Genomic DNA, 11,704 nt, shown 5'->3' with positions numbered 1-11,704 from the left:
AGCAACAAGCTGGAAATCGAGCCTTAAACAAAAGCGTATTTATTTTCATTTTCCAATTTCTGTCTATTCACTTCTCCCCCTCACTTTTAGTTAGTACAGACACAACACAATGACGTTTTTTTTTAAATTATTTTATAACGTATTTATTTGCCTGTACAAGTTGTAGTTTGATCTATAACCCTACCACTTCATGCGTTCAAAAAATGGCGACTCATTGCCTCAAACAGGAAAACCAGGAAAACAGAAATGGAGTCATTATATTGTTTCAAAGCTGTTTACAATGTCTCGGTGTTCTGCCATTCTGCAATATTTCAAGGTCTATCACGGTCCTGACAAAAAGAAGGGATGGATAAATGTGGTTATTTTGGTTTCGATTTGGTTCTACCTATCCGCCCATATGTCACTCACATGTAAAAGCACCATTAGTCAAATTAGTTACCAAAGCCAAGTAGCTAAATGCAAGCTTTTCACAATGAAGAAAAGACAAGATTGTTACAGCTCCTGGGGTTGCTCTTGCCACATGGTCATATTTTATCAGTTGCTTGAATGATAAGTGTTCAGATGACCTCATGCCGTTTGCATGCTTATTGTTTAGATGAGCTCACGATGCTTACATGCTAAGTGTTCAGATGAGCTGTTAATCAAGAGCTGAATCATGAAGCTTTTCCCTTCAATTGCTCTTTCCTGACGTCTTCAATCATCATCTTCGCAATTTTCCACGCCATTTCTTCCTTAGCCTACAAGGAAAAAGAACGCATTTGTGCACATCATGGAACCCTTGAGCACCCATTTAAATTTGTTTTAGACCAATGAGATATAACAGAAATGAACGGTCACGTGTGCATGTTCAGCCAATGAAAACGAAGCTTTTAAGTCAAGTGAGGTTGTCAACCAATGAGGGGAATACGTAAAGTTTAACAAACCTTGTCTTCACCTCCTGATACGAGTTTGCGCATCGCTTTACCGAGTTTTGCAGCTGCAAGAAAAGACAGGAAAGAGTCTTTTACAACCCGTGTCGATGAATATACACCCATTTCAATAAACGTTGCCAGGGCAAATGGCAATTGGCAAATGGCGGTTCTTAGACCAATTACTGCTTATGGGTATAATTATTTGTAAGAATAAAGATGATAAGTAATATAATCGTAGAGGATATCCATATTTTCGTACATTCAGTAGAAATTTGACGGTCTCCATGGTATTTTTGATAGCAGAACTGCTATTTGACAATTGACACTTGCCGTTTGCACTGACAACAGGTGTATCTTAATGAAATGGAAAGACCATTATCAACACAAGACATGCTAACACAATACACAAAGAACAAGTTGCGTTTTGACACTCTAGAGGCTTGAGTTACCAGGAACAAAGTGCCATTCTAATTTGGAAAATTTAAGCAGTGTTTTGGAGCTTACACTGCTACCTTCATTCCACCAATAACAATTGTCAGAAAACATTTGCAATCAAAATTCTGTACAAGTGTTCATTTCTGGCCAATGAGAGGCTTCGTGATTTCCCGGATGTGTCCTATTAATAGACTGCCGCTGCAATGGGCTGACCAATCTATTTCTAGGGATCTGTTTATTGTGCTATCAGCAGAAGAAGTCATGTTATTGATAAGAACTGATAAGCCCCTGTTCAAAGTTTCCAGATTAGCATGGCATTTTCCAAATTAGAATGGCACTTTTTTCAGCATACCTGTTGACATGTTGTTTCCGCTGTCTGGGTCAGGCTCGAATATCGGCTCGAAAATCCCGAATTCATTGACACGACCAAGAGACAGAGGCCTGGAGAATACAATTGCATTAGTCATGTGAGATCATAAATGGCATCGAAAAAACGCAATGACACACGGTATTCAGCCATAGACTAGCTGGGCTGTTTAGTTACAAGCTGTTTCTAAACTTGAGTTCCAGTGGAACCTGGATTTTACGAAAATGTATCGTAAAATCGAGGTATAGTTAGAAAGGTCCTCGATTTTACGATATAAAGGAAAATCCATTGAAAATATCGTTGTAGCGAGGTACTGTACGTGCAGGCCCGTACCCAGGATTTTTCTTGGGGAGTGCGAAATCTGAAAAAGTGGACCAAATGTTTTCCGAGGGTGGGGGGGGGGGGGGGGGGGGTGGTGAGGAGTGAGTTTTCTGATAAAATCAGAATTTAGAATCAGGATTTATTTAAAGCGATTCTCAATACATCGCGACCCTTCACCTTGACATTCTAACAGTGCTTTTGGTTAGTTCAAGGACGTCAATCACTCGCGTTTCCATAACGATCGCAGTTTCGCAGTCGATTGAGAATCGACGCGCGTAGTCGGTTTGGCTCAAATGATCAGCTGAAATTGCTTCAAAGGCACAAACAGTGAAGGCAAAAGATTCACAGGAAATACAGCAAGTGATGATCTAATTAGCAGGTCGCAAAATCATATATTATCTGAAGAAGATTAAATTATCGCCGATAACCGTGGCCGTTTGTTTACTTGCATGACAATCTTGAAGGAAGAGTTTCGAGGCTTTCTTTGTGAGATGACTGGCAAAACTTGAACCTTGAATGTTTTGTTATATATTTTATACCCTTTTATGAGAACTGAACTATTGCGTTTCTAGACCGTGTTGTCAAATGTGGCTCTCGGGCCCTGAGTAAAGTCGACTACAACTTTCGATACACGAGACGAATGAAGTCTGCCTTGATCGTAGACATGCTCCAAGTCAACCTCAGAGTCAGTAATCCAGCGAAGCGAGATTAAATCAGCGAGCGAAGCGAGATGAGGTCGCTAAGCGACCGAGCGACACGACTTTGAGAAAGTCTACCTTGATCGTTACGGAAACGCGGATGATTGACGCTCGCGAACTAACCAAAATCACCGTTAGAATGTCAAAGCGAAGGGTCGCGATGTATTGAGAATTGCTATAATGTCATTGCAGTATTTCCACGGGATGTTTATCATCGGATTTGGCTACAAAAAAGTGACTTTTAGATTGATGACACATCAGAGTGTCTACAAATAGCAAAACGGAAGTGGAATTTTCACCGTTGTGGAGGGGGGAGGGGTAGGGTGCGAACGCACCTTGGGTAAGGAGCCTGACGTGTGTGTTGTCTTGAGATTTTCTCTTTTTGTTGATAGACAGAATCAGTAAGATCGTTATATCGAGGTCAAAATTACGCTTGGGAGAAGGATTTGTAACGTAAAATCGAGAATATCGTTGTATCCAATATCGTTAGCTCGAGGTAATTTCTCGTACATTTTACTGTATTTCCGCCGGGAGAAAGGAACGTCATTGTAAAATCGAGGTTCCACTGATCAAGGAATTCTTCAGAGACCCAGTATACTTTGTGGGCCGCTCTCATAAAGCCTGTTTACAAAAAAATTAAATCGCTTATCCAAAAAGCATGGGTACAGAACTCAAGTGTCTTTTACCCCTTGTTTGGTCTATGCCAAATTGCGTCTGGATTCTCGGACAGGTCCAGTTCAGATGACGCCACAAGGTGTGTTGTCTCATCCACACTCAGTTTAGCCTCAGGCTTGGCCCCACCCATAACTGGCGCATGAAGAGGGGGGTAGTCAGAAACAGAGTTCAGTCGCTCGCTCAGATATTGGAAATAAATTTCACTTTGTAAGAAACTAGGGAAGAAAACCTTGAAACAGAAGAAACAAAAATAGGGTCAAATAATGACCACAACCATGAACAAAATATATTTTCGACAAGCTATTTGACAATTTTAAAAGTTTAAAGTACATATCATTTAAGAAATGCCCTGTAATACATGGTAACAAAACTTTCTTTGCCACAAACAGTTCAATTGTTTTGTTAGAAGAGCAAGGGGACAAAAAAAAAATAATATGAGGGAGTGACCCACCTCCTCCAACAAGCATAGGATATGTTCCATAGGTATAGCAAAGCATTCTGGGAGTGGCCCACCCTCTCGGCATATACTGTTCTCAATATGTATTCTGGTGACATCATCGAACCCGAGAGGCAGACTCGCCTGCATTGAGAAGTACCTACAGCACAACAAAAGCAGTTACTTCTCCTGCATATTGTGTTTTTGGCTCTTACACATGTAAACATAAATAAACAGACATGCATTGATGTTACCTCTCATAAATGATCATGGCATCATCTAGAGCTTGGCTGGCATTGTAGCTACCATTATCCATCTTTGTTTTCAACATTGACTGAAAATTATCAGCTGTTAACCAGAACTCCAGCATGTGGCGCACACCTTCTTGCTCTAAAAACTGCAGTGGAAGAAGATAAAATGTCACAGAAAGGTTTTAATAAAGAAAGAAAAAACAGGAATTATATCCTAAGAGGACAAATGCCAGGTGATCAAAGTAGGCAAAGCAATCTTAAAAAAGAGAGATGTTATAATATAGAGAATAAATAAAATAAAATTCAAAATTTGATAAAAAGTTATGGTGTTTTTGTGGACTTTATGACAGTGCACTTTTACTTATACACAAGGTTGTTAAAGACATCTTGAAAAAGTAAAGGGGGGTCATGATACAAGGGAAATAAAGATAACTGGGTGGGGGAGGGGGGGGATTAGCCACACATAATGGTTGTTGCATGACCTTCCAGAATCCAATTTTTTTTATTTGGGAATTAGCACATAGTCCATCAAACCAAACAAATAAAGTGATTGTGCTTAACCAACAGTGGGTCGATGTGTTAACACCGAGGAGTACTCTACTACAGTATATGGCACTGTGTATACATATATACATGTCACTCTATTATATAAAATACACACCTCCATGAAATAGAACACTGCATGCTCATTGTACATGATATCAGAAAGAAAGACTGAGCCACTTGTGAGCATGTCTATCTGGTGTTTGCAGTACCAAGAGCTCTGGGAAAATGCTGGAAAGTACCTAGTAATGATAAACACATGGTCAACATTTGTATTTTTTACTCAGCTCATCTTAGCACCCAAACAGTCAATATACCATAACTACTCAAACTATTAAACTCAATTATTCATAAACTAAATAATAAACTGAATTATTATTCAACAAACAAACAAACAAGAGATTTTTATTATAATAAATAACAACAGAAGCTTGCTAATATTATAAAATACCATGATCACCTCGGAATCTTTTGTTTTCGGAGGGACGATTACTAGCGAAATTCCCTCGAAAACGATAGATGGTTCTAAATTTCCCTCATGCATTAATGATGAGGGAGATTTAGTTTCTAAATTTCCCTCATGCATTAATAATGAGGGAAATTTAGAAAAAGACAAAAGAATCCTTTGTCTTCTAAATCTCTATCTACATGTAATCACTAAATTCCCCTCGTGCCATGCTATAACTTATAAAAATAGGAACATTTCTCAGACAGGGAGTTACATTTTGCTCCTTCTCGTGCAAGTAGACACTAGTGTTTACAACTTGAGAGGTTACAAAGAGGATTTTCTTTGGATTTTTGTTTTTTAAATCATAAACGGTTTCAAAGACAGTTTAAGAGAAAGTTTAAGAAAATATAGGATTCTAGTGGAATCATTAGGAATCATTAAGTAACCATTGATGAGTGCCATTAGGCAAATGTTTGGGTCAGTTGCCTAGTGAATGGTTTCCTAACAACTCAGTTTCCTAACAAAAGGTCACCTCTGAGCTACTAAAAAACTATCATTCATGCCTTCATCATCAACAGTACCAACATCACTCTCAACAGGGTTAATCCAGTGTTTATTAAAGGGAGAATTTGGCTACCTCCCCCTCAACCTAACATGACAGAGTCAAAGCAGGGGTTGGGGCTAAGGGGTTGGGGTCCCTTGACCCTTTACAAGAGACCATGATGTAAGAGAACGAATCCCCCATATTAGGGTATATTTCAATGATGTCATCAGTGAAAGCTATTTTTAATTCAAGCAGTTATTTTTAGAAATGCCTCTGATTGGCTTGCGCTCACGTATCCTAGCAACAAGAATCTTACACGTGATCACATCTTGAGTTATGTGAACCGGCAAAGGCTGTTATGGAAATCTTTTTTACTGAAAATACCTTCCTTTTTAGCGAAAATTATCTTTCATACAGTACGCTGGATCCAATCAACCATTTCTTGGACATTAAAGACACTGAAATGCAGAGAGTGCTTGATTTTAGGCGCGGGGATTAACTTTCTCAGTAAAAGTTTCCTCAGCACTGATTCGCAAATTAGAAGGAAACAACAATCAATCATAAATCTGTGTTTACAACACACAATTATCTTCCAATTCCTTTTTAATGAAAAAGATACATCCAGAACTTAATACCATTATATTCACACCGATATTGTGGTTATTAAAACAGATATTTCACAAATAAAAGCTTGAAAGTCTTTATGATGAAGTAAATCTTTTCCCAGTGACAAGGGTTTCTTAAGTGACATGATTTCTGAACATTTGTGTGAAGAATTGAAGTTCATTCATCTAAAAATATCGTAAATCAAAGAAAAAAAGGCCTTCTTGTATTAAAATACATAATTTAGACTCTGAAAATGTCTAGGTATTCTATCTCACCAAATTTCAGAGAAAAAGAAGTCAGCCTGATGCATCTTGAATGAACTCCAAATTCGCCCTCTCCCTGACATCTTCCCTTTCAATTATTTATATAACATTTAGATAACTTAACAGATACCAGGACACCATCCTACGATTAGAGCATTGTGATCATGGAGCTACAAGGAGCAGCTAAAAAGATAAAAAAACAGGTAGCGAACAAAGTAAAGAAGTGCAGAGGGAAAAAAGTTTGTTGTGAAAATGTACTAGCTCACGAGGTGCCCATAACCAAATATGGCACCATATATGGATGCTATGACTGACAAGCTTATGCAATCTAAAAATAGCTTTCACAGACGACATCATGGGCCACGGGGATTTGTTCTCTTACATCATGGTCTCTTGCCCTTTATTAGTACTCACATTCGTTCCATGACCCTGAAGGCAAATTTCTGAGCTGGCACAAAGCATTCTGGGTCAATCTTTCCATCTTCACTGCATATGTTGGCTGCAATGGACAAAAGAGATACAAAAAACAAAAAAAACATTTATTGATCACTTTTTTACAGGAATTCACATACAGGAATATTTCTAGAATGTTTACCCATATAATTACCTCAATTGTATGTAACTCTCAATGAGTAAAAAAAGTGCTTAGTTCCTTAAACTGTTTCATGCAATCAGGGCAACAACATGGAAAATACACATAAGAAATGCAAATCAAGTCCAAACAAACCTTCGACTTGTCTTCGGAGCGGTTCATCCAGACCAAATGGATGAGTAGCTTCCAGTGAGATATACTTGGAGTATATGCTGACAGCGTCAATCACAATACTTCTCGTCCTTCTGCGACAAAACTCACGCTCTTCATTCTCAAAGTCAGGTTTTAAATCAAAAGTTACTTTTCTCTGGTCATGCTTAGAGTCTGATAGTATCTTATTTTTGTCTGTTGTAAATGTATCATCCTGTCCATCTGTACAGCTTGTAGGGTTTTGATCTGAGATTGGGAACAAACCACCCTTCATAGAATGTCTGCTTTGAGCAAACAAATCCAGCTCATTGTCTTCATCATTTCCATAGTCTGGAGACACATTTTTCCCACACACACTACAGACCTTAGATCTTTTATCTATTATGCTTGAGCAATTATCACAGAACAGAACAGATCCAATGTCTAGTTGCGCCAGCAAGTTTGTTGCAGTGCTACCGGAAGGGCCATTGAACTGCGTAAAACATCCAAATTCACTTTCTGTGCTACTGTCGCTCAAAATCCTATCTCTTGAATCAGAACCTTGGACAGGATGATCCAGTAATAAATTCGGAGATATTTTGCCATCATACTGGTCTCCACCATTGACCAAACCCTCCTCATGTTTTGTGGATTTTAATCGTGACAAAGAATTAATTTTGAGACGGTTGATTGTTGATAATCTGAAGGTCTCTGCAGTAAGCCAGAAGTTGAGCAAGTTTATTGCATTCTGATCTTGCATGTACTCCATAAAGTAAGGTAGGACGCTATCATCTACAAGCACTTCTGAGAGATTTTTGGAGAGACGTGATTTTCTCTTGAATGTTGCAGCACACTGTGGAAAAGAAAAAAAGTCCATCTCCTGAGATATTTCTATTAATAATTATTTAAAATGCTGGAACTGTTTTCTTCCACATTGATTTTGGCTATAGTTATATATGGTGATGATTATCAGCAAAAGTGTAAAAAGAAGATAAAAAGAATGGTATAAAAAAAAGATAAAAAGAATGGTATTTCTGACATCATTCTTTAAATAAATAACTGAAGATCATTTTAAGTTAATGTTCTTACTAACATTAGTTACTTGTATAACATACCTTGGCAGAACCTGTTCTCTTTGGACAAGATGCCAGTAGCTTCCTGCATCGCTGAACTAAAATATTGATTAAACAAGGATAACAAAGCATTTATTATTAAATGAGTGGTATGCCTTTGAACCCTCATATTATGTGTTATTGGTGCAACGCACACTACCATGGCCACCGAGACAAAGTTTTAAGAAAGTTATCTAATAAGCATGTGAGAATAACACTTTTTGTTGACATGAACCCAAAAACAAGAAGCTTTACACCGTGTTCTGAAGCACACTTAAGCATTTCTTGGTTGGCTACTGAAGTCCATGTCAATCTGATAGCACGTTTCTTGCATTGTTACAGGCGTACTTTACAAAACTGCCAAGTTGGCCACACTTGTTTGCATTGCACTGTTTCTACCTAAATGTTGTCTAGTTAGTATATGTAAGTAAGCTAAAATGTCAAATTTGATAATTAAAAAATCTATTCTTTCAACAAAAGAAAGAAACATTTTACTTCATTGTTGCTCTTGTTGTGTTTTGTGTTTTTGCTGTTGTTTCCATTTGACCACCATTACAAAATAGCATGTGAATTATAAGGCCTTTTATTCTAGACACATAACTGCATTTAATTTGTTGGAAATGCATTAAAAGTTTAATCAAATTTTACCTCCAATAAGTCCAGGGTTTTCTTCCTCTTCCTCTTCATCCCAGGGTTCTGGTGTAGTCTTGTTTTTAGGTGAATCTTTTCCTTTGGAGCTTTTGCCCTTGTTTGGTGCAACTTTCTCTGCTTTCTTTTTAGAAATTTTCTTTTTGTTTTCTTTTTCTAAAAACAACAAACAAAGAAAACATTTTAAAAAAAGTCTGAGGTCAAATTTAGCAAGAAATACAGTGGATGGTTGACATATGATAAAACTGCCATTAAAATGTACTTTCAAAATCAATGTACATTTCAATTGAACAAAATTGCATATGTGTGGGTTATCCAATTCGTTAATCACATCAGACCAGAAATAACATTGGGGTAGCAGCAGGTGAGACACTACAGGCATGTGCTCCCCTCCCAATAGTCTTAAAATGTATAATAAAAAACGACCAGTAGGTCCATGGCTGTGCCCCAACAATATTTGTAATGTTTCTGTGCTGTGATGCTACAATATTTTGAAGCTTGTAAACAGCTCTTGATTATAATAAAACAGTGACAATTCAGCCAAAGCGAAATACTTGATAGTTCTATTAAACCCATTTCAAATCCTTTTTGCCCTCTTCTAATTAGGAATCGGTAAAGGAATAATTTAAATTCATCGACGGTACATTGTAAATATGTTGACAACTTATTTCAGCTTCTCTTTTTCTGATAAGAAATCTGAAAAATGATCGGCCTTCAGGCACCCCTAGATTTACTCTTTCTATAGTACTCATATCCAGTATAAAACAAAGAGCACAAAAACTTTATAATTATCTAATTAACCAAATATATCCTAAAAATTAACTAACTTGTCTGCAAATCCTTTTCATTTTTTCATCACATTTCACGGGGATTTTTTTCTGTCCATCTCAGTTCGATGTTGCTGATTACACCTTTACGTTTCCAGGGAGAAATCACTTATCAAAAGCTTACAAATACTGAAATATGACCATCTGAACCAATAAAGAAGATCTCACTAGCAAAGAAGGCGCCGATTCAGCAATCAATCACTTCAATTCCACAGGAAAGAAGCAAAACACGAATTCTGAGTCAAAAGTTTACCTGACGATTTTCGCGAAAAACGCAGCATTCGAGAAGCGTGTAATACCAAAAGAGTTGTAGGAGGTGTAGAGGTTGTTGCTTGTCACATAACCAGGATGCAGAAAGTCGAAAAGAAGGAGAAAATGGACCATGGATAGAGTGATATCTTCAAGTGATCGTCGCCATCTTCTGCAAGGCCAGGCGCTGTATGGTACAGTTTGCTGATCAGACAAGGGTGGGCATCGCGGGCTCGTGTTTTGATGTGAATATGATGTGAACATTCCTTCCTGACGTTACTTATTTGTTTACTGTATTTTACCTAAATAATTCAGACCTTCGACAAATCGAAATAGAATTGATTTATGTTTCCTTGTGAGCACTATTTTCTTTAGTACTTTTTATACTAAATCTAGCATCATCATTATTATCACCACCATCGCCATAATCGACATCATCAACCTTACCATCATCATTACTATCATCATTACCATTATCTACGGAATTATATGTTCAGTACCGTAGTTATTCGAATAAGCGCCTCCCCCGAGCGCCCCCTCCCCCCCCAGGTTTTATGTAACTGAGTAAATGACTATCATACATGTAGTAAGAAAGCACTGGAGTACATAGCCTCAGGACAAGAAAGAAAAATTAAAAGTTGATTGAAAAAGCTTTCTCAAGTTGTAATAATGATAGAAAAAAGAAACTGTTGTAGTAGTATAAAATTGATATTAAATGAATAAAAACATTGGGCTTTTTTTTATTCAAATAACCCAGTAAAATGTGGACCTACTGAGTTCAAAGCATTCTATACTTGTAGAGAAAAGGGCAAGTCAATCTGAGTTGAGCTTTGGGGTCGGTATTGAATGTTTTCTGCTGCGGCAAGGCCCTTTCAAGGCATTTTCTCCTGTGTTTCAGACAATGTCTAATACATTTACTGTATTTTTGGCTTCTAGAAGGGGAGGGGGGCGGGCCCCCTTGGCCACCCCCTGGCTACGCCCCTGTTCTGTTGTCTGTGTACACTATAAAATCGTAATTTTAGTGACACTTCGGAATTTTCTAACATGCTGCTAAATGTCGCCAGTTCTCAATTCGCTAAAATATTACGATAAATTGTCAACATTGTGAGTTCAAAGTATTCTATATTAGTTTGGAAAGGTACAGCTGATCTGAATTGAGCTTTTTGTTGGAGTTGAATCTTGCTTGTATACACTCTTAACACCTTTCCGACTGTGTTATTGTAGCAGATAAAATTCAAGTGTCACTTAAATGTCAATTTTATGGTGTATACAAGCATTCAGAATCGCTTGCCCTTTCTAAACAAATATTGGGTAATTTAAACTCACTAGGCTGAAAATTTAGGAGCTTATTTCAATAAATTGAAAAGTGTTGGGCATTTAGTCCATCGAGTTTCCATCGAGGACCTTTCCCGACTGTCGGGCATATAGCTACTGCGTTTTAAATAAGCGCTTTCCTCATAAAAGCGCCTACCCCGAATAAGCACCCCGTCTGAGAGTCGAAATTCGATACGCGCCGGGTGCATATTCGAGTGGATACGGTATGTGCAGAGTTTTCTATGTTGTCGGTGTTCTTCTATCGACCCGTCATGCATAGGGCAGGGGCCGTGCAGAAAGCGAGAATGCTAGGACTTTTCATATTATTCATTATG

The 11,704-nt window shown here is 37.8% G+C and overlaps 1 protein-coding gene across 2 annotated transcripts; it reads right to left on the bottom strand.

Annotated features, from left to right (window-relative positions):
• Positions 1 to 115: 115 nt before the first annotated feature.
• On the bottom strand, positions 116 to 10,280 carry LOC5506588 (A-kinase anchor protein 10, mitochondrial). 2 transcript variants are annotated; one of them, XM_048727156.1, is made up of 13 exons: positions 10,060 to 10,280; positions 8,980 to 9,135; positions 8,335 to 8,390; positions 7,226 to 8,072; positions 6,913 to 6,997; positions 4,756 to 4,879; positions 4,098 to 4,240; positions 3,859 to 4,003; positions 3,419 to 3,636; positions 1,699 to 1,787; positions 924 to 976; positions 615 to 737; positions 116 to 329 (listed from the first exon to the last, which is right to left on the bottom strand). In XM_048727156.1, the coding sequence occupies exons 1-12, from the start codon at positions 10,085 to 10,087 to the stop codon at positions 654 to 656; spliced, it is 2,028 nt and encodes a 675-aa protein (XP_048583113.1). In that variant the 5' UTR covers positions 10,088 to 10,280; the 3' UTR covers positions 116 to 329; positions 615 to 653. The 2 variants fall into 2 exon arrangements, with proteins under 2 accessions (XP_048583113.1, XP_048583112.1); XM_048727155.1 differs by having other exon boundaries at positions 116 to 737.
• Positions 10,281 to 11,704: the final 1,424 nt, after the last annotated feature.

Source organism: Nematostella vectensis, chromosome 4, assembly GCF_932526225.1.
Source record: "Nematostella vectensis chromosome 4, jaNemVect1.1, whole genome shotgun sequence".
Taxonomy (NCBI): domain Eukaryota; kingdom Metazoa; phylum Cnidaria; class Anthozoa; order Actiniaria; family Edwardsiidae; genus Nematostella; species Nematostella vectensis.
This window is presented reverse-complemented; position numbering and strand designations above follow the sequence as displayed.

What these genes read in the sequence shown, in the direction of transcription:
- LOC5506588 (XM_048727155.1), bottom strand. Translation starts at nt 10,087, where the DNA reads ATGCTGCGTTTTTCGCGAAAATCGTCAG. An exon ending in GCTCCGAAGACAAGTCGAAG is followed by an intron (nt 6,998 to 7,225) that starts GTTTGTTTGGAC and finishes TGTCCATTGCAG; the next exon opens with CCAACATATGCAGTGAAGAT. An exon ending in GCCATGATCATTTATGAGAG is followed by an intron (nt 4,004 to 4,097) that starts GTAACATCAATG and finishes GTTGTGCTGTAG; the next exon opens with GTACTTCTCAATGCAGGCGA.